At 28.2% G+C, this 23,227-nt stretch overlaps 2 protein-coding genes across 2 annotated transcripts; one reads left to right on the forward strand and one right to left on the reverse strand.

Annotated features, from left to right (window-relative positions):
* Positions 1-432: 432 nt before the first annotated feature.
* LOC105635600 (4-coumarate:CoA ligase 1) lies at positions 433-5,954 on the forward strand. The gene is made up of 5 exons (XM_012218680.3): positions 433-1,525; positions 2,287-2,485; positions 4,714-4,927; positions 5,394-5,496; positions 5,598-5,954. Exons 1-5 carry the CDS (start codon positions 530-532, stop codon positions 5,715-5,717), a joined length of 1,632 nt encoding a protein of 543 aa, XP_012074070.1. The 5' UTR covers positions 433-529; the 3' UTR covers positions 5,718-5,954.
* A 576-nt stretch (positions 5,955-6,530) lies between these two features.
* On the reverse strand, positions 6,531-17,839 carry LOC105635601 (4-coumarate--CoA ligase 2). Its single transcript, XM_089724772.1, has 5 exons — positions 16,828-17,839; positions 12,414-12,609; positions 10,500-10,713; positions 6,980-7,082; positions 6,531-6,724 (listed from the first exon to the last, which is right to left on the reverse strand). Exons 1-5 carry the CDS (start codon positions 17,821-17,823, stop codon positions 6,623-6,625), a joined length of 1,611 nt encoding a protein of 536 aa, XP_089580898.1. The 5' UTR covers positions 17,824-17,839; the 3' UTR covers positions 6,531-6,622.
* Positions 17,840-23,227: the final 5,388 nt, after the last annotated feature.

The raw sequence follows: 23,227 nt of genomic DNA on the forward strand, positions 1-23,227 counted from the left end.
CTAACTTTTTTTTTTTTTTTTTGAAGAAATTCTTTGATTACTAACTTAATCGCCATAGAATTTAATTGAAACAATATATAATAATGCAGCTATATAAGGATTTAATAAGTCTAGCTAATTTTTTTTTTCAGTTTGATTAAAGTAAGAAAAAAAAAGAGTATTCGAATGACAAGAATTGAATTCTTTCCTAAAAAAAAATGGATTCAAAGAAATTGAAAAACAAGAATTGGTTTATGCACGTGTCATTATTGCCGCATGTGTCAAAAAATAAAGAATTATTTATGACAAATGTTGTGTAACATATATGACCATCACCATACATTTGAATTTCATCCACTTGTCAGGTCATACCCTTAACAAATATCACAATCCCTTTCAACTCCCTTTCACCAACTCCTTCCTCATCAGCACCTACTTGTATATTACATCTCTACCAAAACTCAAAATCTACCAGAGAAAAATCCCATAACCAAACACCCTCTTCTTCTTGTTCTACTTCTCCTCCTCTTTCTCTCTTCCTGCAACGATAATGGAGACCAAGCTTGATAATCAAGAAGACTTCATTTTCCGATCCAAGCTTCCAGATATCTATATCCCAAACCACCTGCCTCTCCACACTTATTGCTTTGAAAACATTTCTCAGTTTAAAGACAATCCCTGCTTAATCAATGGCGCCACCGGCGAAATCTACACTTATGCAGACGTTGAACTCACATCACGTAAAGTCGCCGCAGGTCTCGACAAGTTAGGTATCCAACAGGGAGATGTTATAATGCTTTTACTCCAAAACTCGCCGGAATTTGTTTTCGCATTTCTCGGCGCTTCCTTTCGCGGCGCCATTAGTACAACCGCAAATCCATTTTACACTCCAGCGGAGATAAAGAAGCAATTGACGGCATCAAAGGCGCAATTGGTGATAACACAAGCTGTTTATGCAGAGAAAGTAAAACAATTCGCTAAAGACAGTGATATCAAGGTAATGACAATAGATTCCCCGCCGGAAGATTGTTTACATTTCTCAGAATTAACAAGCTGCGATGAAAACGATATTCCCACCGTTAAAATTAACTCCGACGATGTCGTGGCTCTTCCTTATTCGTCAGGAACTACCGGCTTTCCTAAAGGCGTTATGCTAACGCATAAAGGATTAGTCACTAGCGTAGCTCAACAAGTTGACGGAGAGAATCCGAATCTTTATTTTCATGAGAAAGACGTGATTCTTTGTCTACTGCCATTATTCCATATTTACTCTCTTAATTCAGTTTTGCTCTGCGGATTAAGAGTTGGAGCTGCCATTTTAATCATGCAAAAATTTGAAATTAATTCATTAATGGAGCTTGTAACAAAATATAAGGTGACAATAGCTCCGTTTGTGCCTCCGATCGTCTTGGCCATCGCAAAAAGTCCGGTTGTCGATAAGTATGACCTTTCGTCGATCCGGACGGTGATGTCCGGTGCAGCTCCGATGGGGAAGGAGCTTGAGGATGCTGTTAGAGCTAAGCTGCCTAATGCTAAACTTGGACAGGTAACTAGTAATTAAATGTTTTAATTATTTATATCTTTTATGGTTTGTTTAGTTTAATTTCCTAATCTGAAATTGTTTTTCTCAATTATAGATTAATATGGAAAAATACTTTATCAAATCCTATCTGAAAATGGTCCCTCATATTTATAGTTAGTGGTTGTAGTTAGGTGGTGTAAATTAATGCATGATTTGGCTCCCGAACTCTTTGGGTTCTGCTCGAAAAAAATTTAAAAAGTTCGGCTCATATCGAACTTAAGTTCAAGCCTAACAATATTTAGCTCGATAACTCATCGAGCCTTGTTGAACTTTTATATATACATATATAAAATTTTTATTTTAAACTTATTTGAATATTGAAATTTGAGCTTAAAATTTTTCTAATTAAATTTAAGGCTCAAGTCGAATTTGAATCTAAAATTTTTATGTTTGCCGAGTTTCGAGCCAAACTAAATTCTATGGAATCGAGCTTCAAGCTCGGCTCGGCTCATTTACACATCTATTTGTAGTGATATCATTATTAATTTCTAATTATAGTTGATAACTTTGCTTTCAAATAATTATCTTTTGATATGCAATTTAATTAGCAATTCAATGAACAAATCTCTGTGATCTGTTTTACGAATAAACATATTATTAAATATTTCAGGTTCTGACCTTTTCTTTTTTCCTGTAATTATCATGTATGAAAAATAATTGCTTTGTTTAGTTTCAGAATTACTCAATACAATAATGATAATAATAATAATAATAAATTTCTGCAGGGCTATGGTATGACAGAAGCAGGACCAGTGCTATCGATGTGCCTGGCATTTGCAAAGGAGCCTTTCGAGATAAAATCCGGTGCTTGTGGAACCGTCGTCAGAAACGCCGAGATGAAGATCGTGGATCCTGATACCGGCAACTCGCTGCCTCGAAATCAAGCCGGAGAGATTTGCATTAGGGGTAGCCAAATCATGAAAGGTACCTATCTTATCTATTATTCAAATTTTACATTATTAAGTTGTTCAACTACTACTTACTTATTTTTAAGCCTTAGCATCACTTGCATTTATTTTATATCACGGGGTGACTTGCAAGTTATATACTTGTAATACTTTTTTATATATGGAAGGCTCAATGGACCGGAATAATATTGTGGGATACACAGCAGAGTAGTCTCTCTTTTAAATAATATTCACCAGATTTAGGTATGATCGGTTTATTGAGCCGCGTGGAACCGGCGGTTCAAAAATTTTAAAATATAGAACATGAACTGACCCTTGAACCGCTGATTCCGATTCCGGTCGGTTTCAATGAACCGACGGTTACGATCACGGTTTCTGGCGATATATGTATATATATATATATTTTAATTGATTCTAATGTTACATCTTTCTTAATATGAGTTTGAAAAATATTGATAAATTTTATTTTAAATTAAATTTTAGAATGCTCATGTTCATAAAAATAAAAATAATTAATTTTAAAAAATAATCAAATAAATTATCACTTTATTTTGTCTAAATATTATTAATTAAATAAATTATTAGTAAATTTTGAAAAATTCTTCGAAAGAATGTAATTTTGAACTTAGTAAACAATTTAAAAGGAAAAAAAAATTAAAAACAATATAAGTTTAGACTAAGTAATTCTCTTTTTTTTTTTTTTTTACCATTTTAGTTTTTAGATTTTTAACTTTTGAAGTAAAGTGTATTTTCAAAAAAAAAAAAATCTTAAGTGAAGTATATCATGTAGTAAAATATTATTGAGACTTTCAGAGGTATATAGAATAGATTAAATGATTATCATTTTGAAAATAAAAATAAAAAATTTTGGGTTCCAACCAGACCGGAACTGCCGATTCTAGGCTGGTTCAGGTTCAGATTTTAACATTCATATGAACTTCGACCTGCCCTTGAACTGTAGATTCCGGTTCAAAGTTTTGAACTAATGATTTTAGACTAGTTCTGGTTCATCTACAGTATAGTTTGGTTCAAGTTGAAAATAAATCGGTAGCCATACCTAACTAGATCGTTGACTTATGTGATACAGAGAATATACTTATAATATTTATTTATTAATTAATGTAGAATTACATACAATATAGAATATTTTTTTAAAAAATATAATATTTTATGATTTCATTATATACAGAGCCTTTTTGAATGCCAGATAGAAAATAAAAATGTCATAATCAAAATATAACATCATAATTCATTGATCTAATAAAAAATAAAAAATTCGAAAATGAATTTGAGAAGGCGGATATATCTCGATTGACTTGATAAAATCTTTGAATTTTCTGTACAATCTAATTATAGATGGTGTAGAAGTTATAACAAATATAAGAATATTATTTTTCTATTCCTTTAGTAAACAATTAGATCAATTTTTATATATTATTTAATTTTAGTCTTGAAGGATGAAATAAAGGAAGAAGAAGGACAAAAAGAAAAGGTTGTTCGCTTATATAAGTTAGTTGCAACAAGAGTCCATCAACTTCACATGGATTGCTTGGTCAGATTGAATATTTGGTGAAATAGGTTTGAGATTTTGTTTTTCATAATTTGTTTTGACTTATTAATATATAACTTGAGTAATAATTTATCATCCTTATCCAACTCAAATACTAATATTCAATACCCACCATTTGGTACAGGTGAATTTAATTTTTTTTTTAATTACAATTTTAATAATATAACGAGCCAAACCGGTACTAGGATTTGAATAACTTAAAGTCATCGAATTAAGTAATAAACCTTATACAAACTAAGTAAACTTTCTGATAAATATAAATGGCATCGGCACAATATCTTCCACAATTAATTATTACAAAGCTAGTTTGGTCCAATTCAATTTTTACAATGTAAAATTGAAAATTATAAATTTATGATGTTGATAATGAGAATAAAATAAAATATTGAGTTCACCTACGTTGATACTCATATTACATTTACCTATCATAATAATAATCTAACGATGCTTTGACTTTGGTCAAACTCCGTGACTCGATTATTCTGAAATTATGAAATAATGAGCTTAACCTTAGTAACATCAGTTTCCATCTCTTCCAAAATTTCTTAGGAAACAAAATAATGAAATTTCTTTGAAATGGTCAAGTGGAAATTACAAATATGTTCATGGAAATGGTCTGAATGCAGTGAATATATAAAACAAAGTTTTGACTTTGACCAACTCTTGTTGGACAGGCTATCTAAATGACCCAGAGGCAACAGAGAGGACTATAGACAAAGATGGATGGCTGCATACAGGTGACGTTGGATACATTGATGATGATGATGAGCTATTCATCGTTGATCGTTTAAAAGAATTGATCAAGTACAAAGGATTCCAAGTGGCCCCCGCCGAACTAGAAGCAATGTTGATCGCCCATCCTAACATTTCTGATGCTGCTGTCGTACCGTAAGTTCCCTACTCCTTTTTGTTCATTTTTTCTTTCAATAAATCACTAAAAAGATTTTTTTTTAAACACAATTAAACCTCGTTTTAATCTTATTAGAATATTATTTTAATATTTTAAATTTTGAATAAAACAGTTTTTTAGAAGTCAGGGTCTAAAATACAATATAAGCATTATTTCTTTTAATATTGAAGAGCCAATAATTTATTGCCGAAGATTAGTCCAAATAGTTACTGAATTAAGGTCCTAAAGGAAGCTCAAAGATTTCAAGTTTGATTTTTCTATCCATTTTAGAGGGTTTAGTTTGTTTTGATCACAACATAATATTTCTTGAAAGAGAAAAAAGAGTTTAAAAAATAAATGGATGTAAATATGTATTTTGTTTAATTCAATGGAATTTCTGTAATTTGCTCTTTTTCTATATTACCATTTTGATTACTCCCTAATTAACATAATTTTGTATTTCAGCATGAAAGATGAGGCTGCAGGAGAGATTCCTGTTGCATTTGTGGTTAGATCAAACGGTTCCAAGATCACAGAGGATGAAATTAAACAATACATTTCAAAACAGGTATTTTTTTTGTATATATATATTTTTTACAATCTAATGCTTGATGACGGGGTCATGATAGAACTAAAAGTGACTAATTTGGTAATTTTGTACAAATATAGGTTATATTTTACAAGAGAATCAGTAAGGTATTTTTCACAGATGCAATTCCTAAAGCTCCCTCAGGCAAAATTTTGAGAAAAGACCTTAGAGCAAGGCTTGCGGATGGTCCTCCCAATTAGTCCCCACTATCTGAATCTTTTGCCTAATTGCCCTTCAAAAAGAGTAATCTAATTCTCAAGCCGTAACTCTTCCAATGCAAAAATGGAGAAGAGCTTTACCTTTATTATTTGTGTATATGATATTTCGATAAATTGTACTTTTATGCAAGTGCGATGTTTATGTTCCGTTTATTAATTTCCTGTCCAGAAAATGGAACTATTAATTTAATCTAAACAATACTACTATTTTAATCTTCACTTTTCTCTTTTTCTCTTTTTTTTTTTTTTTTAAGTTCATTATTGACCTCCCTAATTTTTAGGTGGAGCTATAGTGAAAGTTAAATTTATATAAAAGTTATTAAAAACAAGCCAATCATACGTGATTTGATTAGTCAATCTTTCATTATCTATAAGAGATTTTATAAATATACGCTATTAAAGGAGCCACCATTATGCAGATAAAATCCCTTTGACCTCATGATTTTACTGATCGTATTATATTTTTTACAAAATATTATTTTTGTGATATGTAAAATTTTAGGATTTTTCAATTCTTGTTTTACAATACAATTCTATCAACCCATCTTCGATACCAATGACGGAATAGAATTAGGGTGGCCACAACGCCTTTCCCCTTATGTTTAAAATTTTTCTACAATTAACTCATAAATATAGAAAATTTTCAATATATATAGAAAAATTATCCTCCAAAATTTTGAAATTTTTTTAGCTCACCTAACTATTTTTTTTAATTGTGCCACTGACCATAGTTCAAAATAATTTCTAGTTTCGACCCTACGTATCTTAGATAATTAAATTTTATTCAAACACGGTCTAATAATATTTTGAATTGTCTACGGCGTCGTACACACATATACTGTGGATATAAAGTACAAAAGTAATTATGCAAAACAAATTGACACAAATTAAAGCCTTTCTCTAAGGACTTTTCTTAAAATTTTACCTGATGTTAGTTTCGGAATTGCATCCACCAAAATAACCTTTTTGATTCTCTTGTAAAATATAACCTATATTAACCAAAAAAAAAAAAATAATAATCACTATTATCATTGCCCAATAAAATAAATAGAAATAAATAAATCAAACTTTGATTGTGAAGATTTGTTTTAAGTAGGAGCACCTAAAATTTAATAATTATTTAATTTTATCAATAAAAATTTTATTCTATAATAGATAATTTTATAGATAGTAGTACATATGCATTTTAAAGTTCAAACCATTTTTATTTTATGTTCTGTGATTTTATTTGATAAAAAAATTACCTGTTTCGAAATATATTGTTTGATTTCACCCTCGGTGATATTGGAACCCTTTGATCTCACAACAAATGCTGCTGGAACCTCTCCTGCAACATCATCTTTCATGCTGGAAAATAGACACAAAAAATTTAGAGTAGTCAAAATGGTAATATAGAAAAGGGAAAATTAAAGAAATCCCCTTAAATTTAACACAACATACATTTACATCCATTTATTTTAAACGTAATCTCTTTTTTTTTTTTTTCGTCTAAAAATATTATTGTACCAAATATATTGATACAATGCTGCAGTACAAGTAGACTAAAATTCTAATATCTACAGAAAAATAAAACTGAGTTTCAATATGATGAGATTTTGACAAAAAAATAATGCTTTTAAAAAAAAACTAATTACAAATCTAACGTTAAAATGCAAAATATTTATCAATTTAATGTTTGTCCCGCACTAAAATCCGTATTGGCAAGTAGTCAGTAAAAAATTCTATGTATTAAGAAGCAGCCAGCAAAAAGTAATTGGAGGAATAAATAATACCTCTGTCTCAAAATATAAGTCATTTTTTGTTTGTTATTTTATCTCAAAATATAGGTCGTTTTGTATATTTCAAGAAATAATATATGATATTTTTTCAATATTGCCATTGTTTACACTAAATACAATAAATAATTCACAATCAACTATTGATTTTGAGATAAATGATAATTTGATCAAGTTATCTTCAAGTTTGCTATAATCTAGGAGAATTAATTGCTTCCTTAATCTTTATGCAAAAACCTTATATTTGGGACAAGTGGAGTACTTATCACATTTGGAATTTCACATCCCTTAAGAAAACCATTAAATTTATCTAAGTTACAATAAATTATTGAGTAAATTGACTATATTACCTTTAATTTAATACTACTTCTCTAAAAAAATCATTAAATTAAAGGAATAATTATTGGTCATATGCAAAAGGTAAACATAGAAAAAAGGCATTTACTGCTCCTTGAAACTACAAATGTAACAAGTATTATGAACAGATGTAGTAATAATTTTTATTTTATATTAAAACCACCAATTCAGTTGGTGATTTCAGTACAAAATAAAAATTTTAAATTGTCAAATGACTTTTTACTAAACACAATTCATTTGGTGATTAATGCAAATGTGGATGTGACCACTAGTCAACAAAAAAATACACGAGAAAATAGTGTTTTGTTAAGAGTTCACACGACTAACAAATGTGTTTCAATAAAAAAAAAATGTTTACCCAAAGTATTTTTTTTTTACCAAAATACACATATCATCTAGTGGTTTTAATGCATAAATATTTCAAGTAAGTAATAAAAATATAAACTTTCTTACACAGTTATATTAATTTCTAATGGATAGTCAACAATTTGAGTGGAATATACCATCTGCAACATTAAAAATCTCATTGAACACTCATTACACTCCATAGCATCCTAATAAACCCATACTTCTTTCTCGAAATGGGCGAGCCAACGCCATTTCAATATACAGTACATGCTTTCAATATCTCTACGATGTCTTTTGGTACACGTGATGTATTTACATCCTATGTTAAGCACTCATTTAATGCTTTCTTTGATAGAATGATGGCACATGATCAACAGATTCATCCGATATTTCTCAACCACAACTAGGGGTGGCCACGGTTTTGGAATTGAAAAGCAAATTAACGGTTTCGGTTACGTTTAGAACCGAACGGTTACGGTTTAGTTCCAGTTCCTTAACGGTTTCAAAACCGATGGTTTCAGTCAGTTCTCCGACTAGTTTTCCGGTGAATCGCATAATTGTAAAATAAAAAAGTAGAGAACATTTTTTCTACAAAACTTAAAATTTAAAAATTTGCGAAATAATTTCTAAAAAAAAATACCCTTAAAAAATTAAAAAATGCTTGAAGTTAATTTATTTTTTTAAAAAAAATCTTGAACTTTATTTTTTTTAAAAAAAAAAAGTCTTCAACTTAATTTACTTTTTGTTTGAAAAAGTTGGAACTTATTTTTTTATTTAAAAAAAAATGGGCTTGAACTTAATTTTTTTTCAAAAATTAAGTTGCCTATATATCTTCTTGGAGTTTAAAGGAATATTTTGGACAATAATTTAAGAATGAAAATTAGAGAGATTATAGAGTAGAGAATAATATATAATAGAGAGAGTAGAGATAATTTTGTGTGAGAGGATTGTAAATGAAATGAGGTATTTATAATAAATCCAAAAAATAATTTTTCCACAAATAACTTTGAAACTAGCCGTTATGTAGGTGTTTATAATTGTTAAGAAGAGTAATTTGGGGTTTTCACAAAAATATTTGAAAAAAAAAGTTGCTAGAACCGCTGGTTCTAGCCATTTAACATAGATTCAAAATCTGGTTGGAATCATTGGTTCTAATCAACTGGAAAAACCGGTGGTCCCGTACGGTTCTGGCCAGTTCTTAGAACCGCAGATTCACGGTTTTAAACATAGTGGAACCAGAACCAGAACCAAATCGTAGGCCATCAGTTCCGGTTCCAGTTTGGACCGATTCCGGTTCCTACCGGTTTCGATTCCCACCGGTTTGGAACTGACGATTCCGATTCTGGAAACCCTAATATGGCTGGGTCTACCCACAACAATCATAATTAAATATGGTTCAAGCTCTCCACATGAGTATCAACATAAATATTGAGCGCAAAGAAAAGTATCAAGGCATTAGAGAAATGTAGCACGTCAACACCCGCGTTGTAATAGAATGCCTCCAAGAAATGGTACAGGATGACATGTGGGTAGATATTAATATGACTAATTTTTCATATATTAGTTATTAAGATGTTTTTAATATAATATAAGTTCAACTCGAAGCATTTTATTACTATTAGTAATTTATAATTGTACAAGGAAGCTTATATTTTTATTATTTAACTTGAAATATTTATCCACCAAAACCACAAGATGATATGTGTATTTTGGTGCAAAAAATATTTTGAGTAAATAAATATTTTCTTTTATTGAAATCATTAGTTATCTTGGTGAACTCTTAACAAAACTTTTATGGATAGAACTCTTTGCTGACTAGTAGTCACGTCCCATATTTACACTAAAACTGTCAAATAAATTGTGAGTTTTGACGAAAAGGTCATTCGCTATAATTTAAATTTTTTATTTTGTATTGAAAACACAAATTGAATTGATGGTTTCAATACAAAATAAAAACTATTGTTTATTCTTCTAATTACTTTTTACTGTCTATTTGTCGGTATGAATTACTTTTTCTATTGCATTAAGACCACCAATTGAATCGATGATTTTAGTATATATTTTCTCTTTATGGCAGGACATGCATTAAAGTAGTAAATAATTTTCATTGGCCATTAAATTTATAAATAGTCTTTTCAAAAGCATTATTTTTGATAAAATCCCAGTATATCAGCATTAGCCACTTGGACTAATTTTAAAATAAAATATTTGAAGTAAAATTGTGTTTAAAATATATATATATATATATATTTTTTTTTTTCCATTAAGGGGTAGAGAAGCTTACGGTACAACGGCAGCATCATAGATGTGAGGATGGGCAATGAGCAGTGCTTCTAGTTCGGCGGGGGCCACTTGGAATCCTTTGTACTTGATCAACTCTTTTAAACGATCAACGATGAATAGCTCATCATCATCATCAATGTATCCAACGTCACCCGTATGCAACCATCCATCCTTGTCTATTATCCTCTCCGTTGCCTCTGGGTCATTTAGATAGCCTGTCCAACAAGAATTGGTCAAAGTCAAAACTTTTATACAACTATACATTCACTACATTAAAGACAATTTTAAACAACCTATGTTTAAGGGATAATTACTATGTAGTCCTTAAATTTTGATTAAATACATTAATAGGGATCTCAATTTCAAAATTACACTATTTAGTCCTTATACTATAACTCTGTTACACTATAAGGTCCAACCGTTAGTATTCTTGTTAAGTGACTATGAAATGTTCCTAAAAATAATTAATTCACAATCTTTATGATTTGATGAAATTTACTAATAAAAATCTCAATTTTCATAATTTTACACTGTTTTAGTCTTTATATAGTAATTATTTCTAAGAGTATTTTTGATATTTCATAACCAAATTAAAAGCAAAACTAATATTAGACCTTATAGTATAACAAAATTATAATGGAAGGACTAAAAAGTGTAATATTGAAAATTGAGGTATTTTTTAGTGTACTTGACAAAAATTTAGGGACCATATAGTAATTATTCCTATTTTTAATTTTATATTTTACCTTTTCAAGGGAAACTAGTTTTCAGAAATTTTGAAAGGGATGGAAACAAAATATAGTGTTTAATTTAAACTGCTAATCTTTTACTTATATTAGGTGTTATCATCCATTTTGAACTAAAATGGAGTCGTAAAAACGGATTCGAGTTGATCAATAAAGCTTCTTTTAGAAACTGATGTGAACCAGGAGAGAAGTAAGTCGGTCTAATTTCACTTCACTCTCCTAAAAGATTGAAATCAACGGGAAACTATGGATTTAAGTAATGTTTAAATTGATCCGGTTAAATTAAAAAAAATTAAAAAAAAAGAAAAAAGAAAAGAAAGGTGAGAAGGCCCAAGTTGGGCCTTATCCGGCCAGTAGGCTAGGCCTGCATATATCAATCTTCATTTTCTTATGGCTTAATCATTAAAAAAATCTCAAACTTTGCAGGTAGTTTAATTATATTATAGATTTAACTTTCTTCTCTTAGTATATGAATTTCACATTTAGTTATAATAACACCCTAATTTTAAATTGTACCAATATTGAAATAAAAAATGATATTTTATTCATTAAATTGGGTACAATTTAATACATAAATTATTATTTTCAAATTATACCCAATATATAATATATTCATCTTAAAAATAATATTAACAAGTAATGATTCCCTAAAAATAAAATTTTACCGTAATGAAATAACTTATTTTCATAAGAAATCTAACTTGGGTATAATTTCTATAAACCCTAATTAAAATTCCATGCTTAAAAAATTTCAAAACAAAAACCTAAACTAATATTTTATGCTTATAACTAACTAAAATCTATTATTTTACTTGGCTTGTTATGATTTTAAAAAAATTTCTAACCGATATTAATTAGGGTGTTGTTAAACGGTGAGTTTTTAACTAATCTAACCATATAAGTATAATGAAAATAATATTTTATTTATTAAATTGGATATACTTTGAATTAGGGTGCTATTGTAACTAATATTGAAATTTAGGGTACGAGTAAATGAAAGTGGGATTTAGAGTACAATTAAAATTACATGTAAAGTTTGGAATTTTTTCTTTTTAATGATTTAGCCTTTTCTTTCCTCTAACAAGGAACGGGCAAACAATACTAGTAGAAAATATATGTATATAACTTGAATAGTAGAAAACATTAGTTAAAAGTATTTTTATATGTACCTTTCATGATCTGGTTACCCCTAATGCAAATCTCTCCGGCTTGATTTCGGGGCAGCGGCTTGCCGGTATCAAGATCAATGATCTTCATCTCAGAATTTCTGAGAACGGTCCCACAAGCACCAGATTTAACCTTGAAAGGTTCCTTTGCAAATGCAAAGCTCATTGCTGCTGGTGCTGCTTCAGTCATTCCATAGCCCTGCACAAGTTAATCCAACATGAAGTAGAAATTTTTGTTTGAAAAAATAATGGAAATTGATAGAAGTAAAAGAGAAACAAGCTTTGAAACTGAGAATGTAATTGAATGGCCTCTTTAGTACATGATACATTAATTTCTTTAAGTGTAACTGAAGGTTTTCAATGCCTAGCAATGATCTCGGTCACAAGTGCTGAACGGAAATCTTGAATATTTATTACTCAGTTTAAATGATTCTTAAATGTTCTTTTGACCTAGCGTTATAAATCTGGATAATGCTCAGGCTAGTTGTATGTTCGGGTGTTTGCATGCTTTAATTTGTATCAGTAATAATCTTTTTCTATAGATTAATTTTGAAACTAAAGAACTAACTAGAAAATCTCTCTCCTCTCTCTCTCTCTCAAAACCTAAAACCTAAAAGCTCATTTTTCTTCTTTTACGGGCGGCCACCGGTGAGCACTCACAGTGGTCACCCCTTTTCCTTCTTTTTTGTTTGTTTGTTTGTTTGTTTTTTTTTTTTTTTTTTTTGAAATAATTTTCAGATTTGTTTATATATCTGAATTATTGTTACCCAAAAATTGGAATTTAATGTTGCCTATATCTTGGAATTTGTTTTTCATATCTACTAGTTCTGAGTTATTGTTATTATCATTATGGTGATTTTGTCTAGCGGTTTTTATTATTTGAATAATTATGCATAAAGAAGTGCATATCTCATCTCCAATAGAAGGAAAAAATTTGAAGATAATCAGATCGAATTTGTAGAAAAACCATGGAGTCAAATAATGGCCATGAATAGCTACAAAGTGGAGCAAGTGATTGCCTATGATACAAATATTATGTTCTGCTAACTCGATTAGATACTTTAAATCAAGATTGTGTTGTTTTATTTTTTGTATAAGTAGTTTATTATTAGACTTCTTATATAAAAATATAAAAGCATATCGATCTATATCTCATATCTGTATTCGGTTTTCAATTAATGAAACTTCTAATTTGATTTCTTCTAAAAAAAATTTTGATATTGAGAAGAGCAATTAGTTTCCATGCATGACAATTAACTGTGAAACAGAAATTTCATCATTCAATCGCTAATTTTAATTGGAAATTAAGTAGTTACACTTGAGAGTGAAGGAAGTAAGTCTAACTATATGGTTGACCACTACAAACTACAAAAATTAATTGCAGGAGGGCTTTTCGTTTTCATTTTTGTCACTTGTTAGGCAGAAGGTCAATTGGGGAGAGGGGATGCTTCTTTAGTGTATACGACAAAACAAAAGGAAAAAAAGGAAAAGGAAGGAGCTTTGCATATAAGGAATAAAAAAGGAGGAAAGAAGAAAGAAAGTTGTCTAGGTTTTGTTTATTTTGATTTTGACGAATTATGATATATGTATCCTACTTTTCTTTTCAGAAATGTCATGAAAAACTAAAATTGTGCTAAATGACTGCTTTGATAAAAATCAGAAGCTAATGTATAACTTTGATAAAAATGAATCTCGATAACCATCGAGTCACAGTATGTTGTTGCATTCAATTAACATAAAAAAGTACATGAATAACTCAAATAAGAGGGGGTGAGCCATAAACATTGCAAACCCCTGTTCGTTTCAGTTGTTTATATAATATCATAGGCATGAACGGTTCGTAGAATATCAATTTCGATTGAGATGTGGCAACCAACCATTGTTTCAAACTATTTTAGGGCTACGCATATATTTTTTTTTTTCAAAAAAGAAAAAGTAATGGAAATTCGATTCCAGTGCTATTATTTTGGGAAATGTTTGTTGAAATTTTAAACAAAATTGAATAAATTTTGTTTCAATATTTTTTTAGAATAATCATATAAAAAAATTCATTGACCTTGCAAGTAATTGAATAATTTTCAAATAAATTATAATTTTGAACTTTATAAATTTTATTAACTAATAAATTGTTTGAAAAATTTGAAAAGAACTTATACAAACTTAAAAAGAAATAGAAATATTTTATTGAAAAGAGATTTAATTATTAAATTTATGAATTTTATGCTAGAGTCCATCGGCAGTTTTGAATTCATTTTGATTTAGTAAATTTGATTTTAATCCAAATTACTGAATAATGTTGAAAATTGAAATAAATTTAGGATGATTGTAGCAAATTTGACAAACAAAAATGGTTTTTGGAGATCAAGAGGAGAATTTTTTTTTTTTTTTTTTTTCACATGATCAAAGATGATTATTAATTACATATTGACATTTGTATCCCTTCATTTGTTTTCTGTCTCCATCTTTTCTAATGAGCTTGTTTAAGATTTTCAATGTATTATTATTAGGGAAATACTTATCCATATGAAACCCACAAATTCGCCAATCAAATAATATATTGATAAGTAAGAAGTTCACTTAGAGATTTTCTCACTCCTTATCTTATTATTTATATCATAAATTAAATTAGCTTTCTTACGTATTAATATATAATTGACTTCCTATATGTGTATACTCTTTTGATGGGATTTAACGTGGCTCAACCATTTTTATATATAATATTTTTGAATATATTTTTTAAATACAATTAAAAATATATGATTCATACTTAGGGTGTGTGGCTCAATTGGCAACACAGGTAGGATATGTAGAAAGAACTCTCTGGTTCGATCTTACTAAATACACTTATAAAGAGAGGTGATGAGCCTTAACTGACACTAAATCCTAAGCTAGATTAGGGAGTGCCTAGTGTTGCTGTCCGGACACCGATGATTTACACTTAAAAATATAGGATTTATAAATATTCAGTAACTTGTATAAAAAGAATAAAAATAATTAATTATAATATTTAAAACTCAATTAATTACATGTTATTTCCCTTTCTCACACCAAATAAAATACACTACTCTATATATACATCACTTACCGACTTTTCCTTTTCTCGTATGATCTAAAGGACAGAAAACAAGTCTTTAGAAGGACTGTTTTACAAAATTTGTGGTTGTTTGACATTTCCATGCTATTACTATTTTGAAATTATATTTCCCTCTACATTTGTATTTTACCGTTTCAATTTGAAGTTCAAAAACATCCATTTAATTTCTATACAAGAAGTGTGAAAGTAAGTGGTTACTGAAAAAAGGTAGCGTGGCAGGCAACACTGTGCGTAGCCTCTCCTTTGTTTTTCTTTTTTCTTTTTTTTTTTTTATTTTGAATCGAATCATAATAATTAAATGGTTTAATTATTCAATTTTCACTTGATTCTCACTAATTTTTAACTTTCCATTTCCATTATTCAACTCAGATTGAATCATCTTTCAGTTTTTGGTTAAACTAATTAAACCAATTGATCCGATTCGATTCTGAGAATCATAAATTTGATTAATATTCAATAATATATATTTGTTTTTAGTCGGATTAAATGATGTTATAAATCTGTATTTAATTATATTAATTTATATAAATTTCTTTTTAATCGAATTGCTTAATTTGAACTTATCCTTTTTGTAAACTTTTCCACATGAGATTTTCTCTATTGTATTAAATTGTATTAAAATTGTTAACTAGTACTCTCTCCATTCCATTTTATTTGTGTTTGTGATTTGATAAAACACGCATATTAAATATTTAGTCAATAAAAATTATTTTACCTTTTTTTTACCCTTAATTCATTAAAGTATTAATAAAAATCATTCATTTAATGAACTATGATTACGAAGGTTATCATAAGAAAAATAATTATTTACATATATAAATCTAGAAACCTTTCAAATATTTTGGACATCCAAAAAAGATATAATAAGCAAATAAAATGAAACAAATGGAGTATTTGATATTTTAATAATATTGCAATAAATAAACAATTGAACTAAATTTAAAATATAATATATTTATTATTTCAATGTAAATAAACAAAATTTTGATATATTTTATATTGTATGTATTTAGTTTTTAAATTTAACCTAACATAATTTATTTTAACTAAGAAAATATATCTTTTAAAATTAAAGTGTATTATTATTGTTTACTTCATATGGTAAATCATTTGGTGGAAGCAGTGTTCAATTCTTACAGGAATTTTTTTATTTAGATATTGTAATTCAATTCAATTCTTACAGGAATTTTTTTATTTAGATATTGTAATTCAATTCAGTATGTAGTATTAAGTTGGTAAAAATAAATCATTAACGTTTGGATTTGGAAAATTATCAAGGAGAAAAAAAAATAAAAAAATAAAAACATTTAATTAATTAATTACCTGTGCAAGTATAGCATTAGGCAGCTTAGCTTTTATAGCATCCTCAAGCTCCTTCCCCATCGGAGCTGCACTGGAGATCATAAACCGGATCGACGAAAGGTCGTACTTATCCGTAACTGGTCTTTTCACGATCGCCAAGATGATGGGAGGCACAAACGGAGCTACTGTCACCTTATATTTTGTCAAAAGCTCCATTAATGAGCTAATCTCAAATTTTTGCACGATCAATAGAGCTGCTCCAACTCTTAGCCCGCAAAGTAAAATCAAAGATAGAGCATAAATATGAAACAGTGGCAATAGACAGAGAATCACATCATGACAATGAATATAAAGATTTGGATTCTCTCCATCAACCAATTGAGCTACGCTAGTAATCGATCCTTTATGAGTTAACATAACGCCTTTGGGAAAACCAGTAGTTCCTGATGAATAAGGAAGAACCATGAGATCATCGGCGTTAATTTTAACGTTGGGAATATCTTTTTCGTGGCTGCTTGCTAATTCTGAGAAATGTAAGCAATCTTTCAGCCGTGCATCTGTAGTTATTACTTTGATATCATTTTCTTTAGCAAATTGTTTTACTTTATCTACATGAACAGCTTGTGTTATTACCAATTTTGCCTTTGATGATGTCAATTGTGTTATTATATCCGCCGGAGGGGACAGAGGGTTAGCGGTTGTGCTAATGGCGAAGCAAAAGGAGGCGCCAAGAAATGCGAAAACGAATTCCGGCGAGTTTTGGAGTAAAAGCATTATAACATCTCCTTGTTGGATGCCTAACTTGTTGAGACCGGCGGCAACTTTACGTGAGGTGAGTTCAACTTCGGCGTATGTGTAGATATCGCCAGTCGCGCCTTTGATTAAGCAGGGATTATCTTTAAATTGAGAAATGTTTTCAAAGCAATAAGTATGGAGAGGAAGCTGGTTGGGAATATAGATATCTGGAAGCTTGGATCGGAAAATGAAGTCTTGCTGATTATCAAGCTTGGCCGCCATTTTTGTTGCAGAAAGAGTAGCCCTCCCCTTACTCATCAAAAACAGGTGAAAATTTCTAGACTCATTAATTTAACTATTATTAAATTATATATTATATAAATATATAAAAATAATATTATGCTCAGCATCTATCTGTCAATCTAAATTTTTACCAAGTGGCATAATATTTTTTCTATTTTTAATTATTTTCTAATTTAATTTTCATTTAATTAAAATTAATAATATAATTCATATGCTTTCAAAATAATAAAAAAAATTCAGTTTCTAGTAACTAATGGTATTAATACAATAGTTAATATTATTTCAAAATATAATAAACGGAATAAATTATATTTATATTAAAACTAAAAAATGAAAAAAATAAAAAATTATAAAATAATAGTAAATTAGGGAAAATATAGAGAGAAAATAGAAATGAGAAAATAAAAAAATTATTATACAAATTATTATAAAATGATCGAAAAATACGGGAACCTAACTTATTGATTATCATTGATCCTTTGTTTTATGTGAAGTTACATATACAAATCTATAATTCGGTAATTTTATAGATTAATAAAAATATTATTAAGGATTTTAATTATATTAATTGAAAAAAAATAATTTTGATTGGTTATATTAAATTTTATTTAAATTTAAATTATATTGTAAATAATAATAATAATAAAAAAAAACACTAGTCTCTTTCCTCCAGGGATGACAATGGGTAGGATTTGGTTTTGGCAGTACATTCATGCCCAAATCCAATCTCATCCTCAATCCTCATGCCTTCTCCAATATTCTATAAATAGAAAATGTTATATCCATCCTCAAATTCAATGGATTTAGATATATCATGCGTACCCATTATCAATGGTACCTATGGGTATCTCTTATCCACAGATACTCATTTATTCACTAACTCATACTTAAAAATTAAATTACATTGAATTAAAAAAATTAAAATATTTATTCAAAAGATTTATATAATATGTAAAAAATATGAAAATAAATCAATATATAAATAAATGTCCAAATAATAATAAATTTTAATTCCAAATGGTTCTTATTATAATACTTCATTCATATATAATGGTAGCAGACTCTCTAAATATAATTATAATAAATATCAATTAATAAAATAACTAAAACACTCATATACCAAAATCACTAAACGTATATTATTATATGAACATTTCAAATCATTATTATCATTATGATTTTTCTCCATTATTTGATATTGAAGTTTAAATTTTAAAATTCAAAATTTAAAATATTTAATAAATTCAAATTAATATATAAAAAAACGTCCATATTTATTCATCAAGGAATGATTTTTGGTAAAATAATCTCATTAAATGCACTTAAAAGTTTTTGTCTGTCACTGTCTTATTATTCTCCCATTATTAAAGGTTTTTTTCATTAACTAAATAAAGATAAAATAGTTTTTTCAAATTGGCATTGTTTCCAAAATTACTAAATGAGGTAATTTTTCCTTTCTAAATAGAACAACTAAAATAGAAAGTTTTCCTATCTATCTAAATGGAACGGAGGGAATAGTATTTTTAATAAAATAAAAATAATCAGAAATTTTGAATAATAACAATTAATTCATACTAGTTGTCCTATGTGTCTTATTTACATTTAGATGGTATATGACGAATCTATACGGCGAGGGTATAAGTATTGTAGAAATTTTATATCTATAATTTATAGTGACTATTAGAATATTAATATCATCCTACTCAAAACTCATTCTTTAGGATTTTATATATCCTATTAATGAGTACCTGTCCAGCCCAAATAGTTAGGGATTAAAAAATAATTTTACATAATTATGGGGACAAAACTAAAATATATATTTTTTTAAAATTTTTTACATTGAAATTTGATTTTTTTTTTTAAATTTTATTTGGGGGCCACAGCCCCATGCCCATGGCCTGTGCGTGCGCCTTGTCTATTACATATAATAGATAATTAATAATAAATTCCTCTAGCTCAATTGTACGAATAATAATAATAATAATAATAAATTTAAATTTGAATTAATTATTAAATGAGAATAATTATTTTATTTTTCCCTATTTCAACTTGTTTGGAAGACTTGATTGTTTTTGTTCCTATTCCAAGCTATTATGTTAGATTAACGGTTGTTGATGACGTAGTTTATCTACGCATAACAATCAATAAAATCCAACCTTAAATTTCTCTCATTGATTGAATTTTTCCAATATCTATATGACAACGTATTTGAACATATAGAAATAGAATTTTCTACCTAAGAGTTTGATGGGCCTTAAGGCAGTTGCACTTTGGGGGCAGAAGTACATACAATGGGACTTGAATTAAGATCATGAAATAAAAAAATATTACATTTCTAAGAAAATATAAATTAAAAATTATTTATTGTGTTAAATGAATCATCTTAAGGATTTATTAATTGTTTTATGAAGAAACGAACTCCAACGAATGCTTTACCAATTGCGCTCATTATAAATTTGCTAAATTGCCCTCATTACCGTTAAAAGTCAAATCATTCACTAAATCGAAACTTTTTAGTGTCAAATTCTAAATATAGAAAATGATTTTGACTTCTAATAAGACTGACTCGCTAGAAGTAAAATTATTTTAGTACCCTTAAAACAATTAGTACCACATTTTTTTTTACCTTTAGTTTATAGAAGAGAGAGAACGATATGATTGATTTTAGTTTACTATTTTCATCTCTAAATAATTGTCACATGTGAAATTTCACGTCTTTTATTAAAACCATTAAACCCTTAATTTAATATATTCGAATACTAAATTTATAAGGAATTGAAACAATAATTATCTATCATATACAAATAATAAACATAGAAAAAAAAATATTATTCCTTGAACCACAAATGTTATTTAGTAACGAAATTAGTAATATTTTTAGTTTATTTGATTTTTCAAAGAGGAATGACAACACAATTTCAAATTGTTGAGTACGTTCACAAATGTATCCCTTTTTATGCTAAGCAATTTTGGACACCCTATTTAATTATATTATTATTGAAGGTCATGAGATCAAACTCATAACCTCTTCCATATAATTAAAGACACTCTACCGTTAAACCACTTCAAACATCTATTCTTTAAAGAGACGCTTTTATATGTATAGTTATAACTAAATTAATTAGTAAATTATAAATAAATGAAATAAAAATATTGTTAGAGAGATATAAAATCATACACATAAATAAAAATTATGGTGAACAAGTGTATTGAAATAATTATTATTTTCCATAGATAATTATGTAATTATTTATATATAATAATAAAAATAATAACTATTATAGTACATAAAATTAACTAATCTATAATTATAATACTTAATATTATAATAAAATATAAATAATAATTACTACTGGTGTAAAAAATTAAATATGAATGATAACTAATGTTATCATTATATAATTGGCCAAATAGATAGACTTACACCTTAACTTTCAAAACATAATCCTACAACACCTCCAATTTTGCGGGGATCAATTATGCACCTCAAGTTCATTTTTTGCATCAATCTTGCACCTCTTTGTGATGGAGACGTGAGAGAGTTACAATGGCGCCGACTAGGATAACTTTAGAGTAAAAAGCAGTTAAATCTGTCCGTTTTGAAAAGCATCATCAGCAAAAATAGAAAATTTAGTCTCAATTTCAAGGTAAATTCCTCCTCAAATTTATCCCCATAAAGTCACTACCGGAGCAAAGATTGAAAACTTAATGAATGGAAACTCAACTTTTAAATTTTCGTATTTTTATCGATGCTCATTTTGTCAATTCAATTTTTTTAGCTTTTTTTGGGTAAAATTTTCATTTTATTTTTCTGGGTTTTTGTTAGTACCCGTTTGGCTCTCAATCAGTATTAATACAATTACTCCATCTTTGTTGAATTTATAAAGTTTTCAAGAATTAAATTCATCTCTATTTATTGTTTGGGAAAAAGTTATGATTCTACCTTTTGTCTAGTGTAGATATGAAGAGTTCAAATATGGTGCTTTGCATTTTTTCCGGAGCTAATTTTTGCTACTCGAGCAGTGCAATAACTAAGTCTGTTGAATTCTTTCTTGCAATAACTCACTTGCGTTTCTTCACTTGCGTTTCTTCTTCAAAACACAAATTACTTGGAGAAAATGATTTGCTTTGGTCTTACGAAGAGAGTGAAAGAGAATTAATAGGAGGAAGAGCTATGGTGGTTATTAGATAGAGAGAAGTAGGAAGTTTGGTCAAAATGTGGTTGGAGGAGGTTCTGTGGGTGTGGTTGTCCAATAGGAGATAAAAAAAAGTTACTGATAATTTGCAAAGTGTTGTTGGAAAAATATCCACTAGGAGCCAAACTGGACAAAATTAAATTTAATTAACGCTTCTATGAGCGATTGTATCCACGCTGTCCTCTATCAGCGTAAAAAGGTGCAAGACTTACGCAAAAAAATTGACTTGAGATGTATAATTGATCCCTCGTAAAGTTTGAGGGTGCCGTGGGGTTGTTTTTTAAAATTGAGGTGCAAGTCCATATATTTGGCCTTATATAATTATATCTAAAAATGAAACTCTAGCCATTGGCCACCATCTAATTCCTATCGTTTCTCCCTAACCACTTAAAAGAGAGAAAGAGATGGAGAGAAGGTTGAAGGAGGGTGGGAACTGTGTTTGGATATTTATATAAACAATTATATTAAAATATAATTTTTAAAATTTATTCTATATTATTTGATGAAATAAACAAATAAGTGAATGCATAATTTTAAATTATAAAACAATTAATTTGTGATTTTTGGATTTATGTCTTATTTATTATGAATTATTATACAATTATATTAAATAATTATGAGAAATTATTTTTTATTATTTAAATAAATAAACAACTATGTAAATAATTAATTTGAAACTATAAAACAATTACTTCTATAACTTTTAGAACTTTTTTTTTGTATTAAATAAACAATTAATTAATTAATTAATTTTAAATTATAAAAAAATTTCTTCGTAAGTGTTTGAATTTGTCTTATTAATTATGAATTTGAAAAAAATAATAAAAAAATGTTAAACAACAAACAAAGATATTAATTATGTCATTTGTCAAGAATCAAATTCAAACCCGATCTAGACAAATGTGGTCCGTTTAATTTTATTGCCATCAAGATTGATCAATAACCAACCATTTCCATTTAGAGAATAGTCTCAAGATTAGGGTCATCAAGATCGGTTTCTCCTACATTACGTTAAAAAAGTTTGCTCTGATATTTTGTAATCTCTTGCACCACATGCGCATTCTTTCATCAAATGAGGCTATGCAATGTATTTCTCATCAATTGATTCAATCATGAAAGGCATTTTCATTTGATAGCAGTATTAAATGATTTTTGTTTCTTTCAACAAAAGATTTTTCTTTTACATT

The sequence above is a fragment of the Jatropha curcas genome, chromosome 8 (genome assembly GCF_041381405.1).
Source record: "Jatropha curcas cultivar XTBG-Jc1 chromosome 8, XTBG_Jcur_1.0, whole genome shotgun sequence".
In the NCBI taxonomy this organism is placed as follows: Eukaryota; Viridiplantae; Streptophyta; class Magnoliopsida; order Malpighiales; family Euphorbiaceae; genus Jatropha; species Jatropha curcas.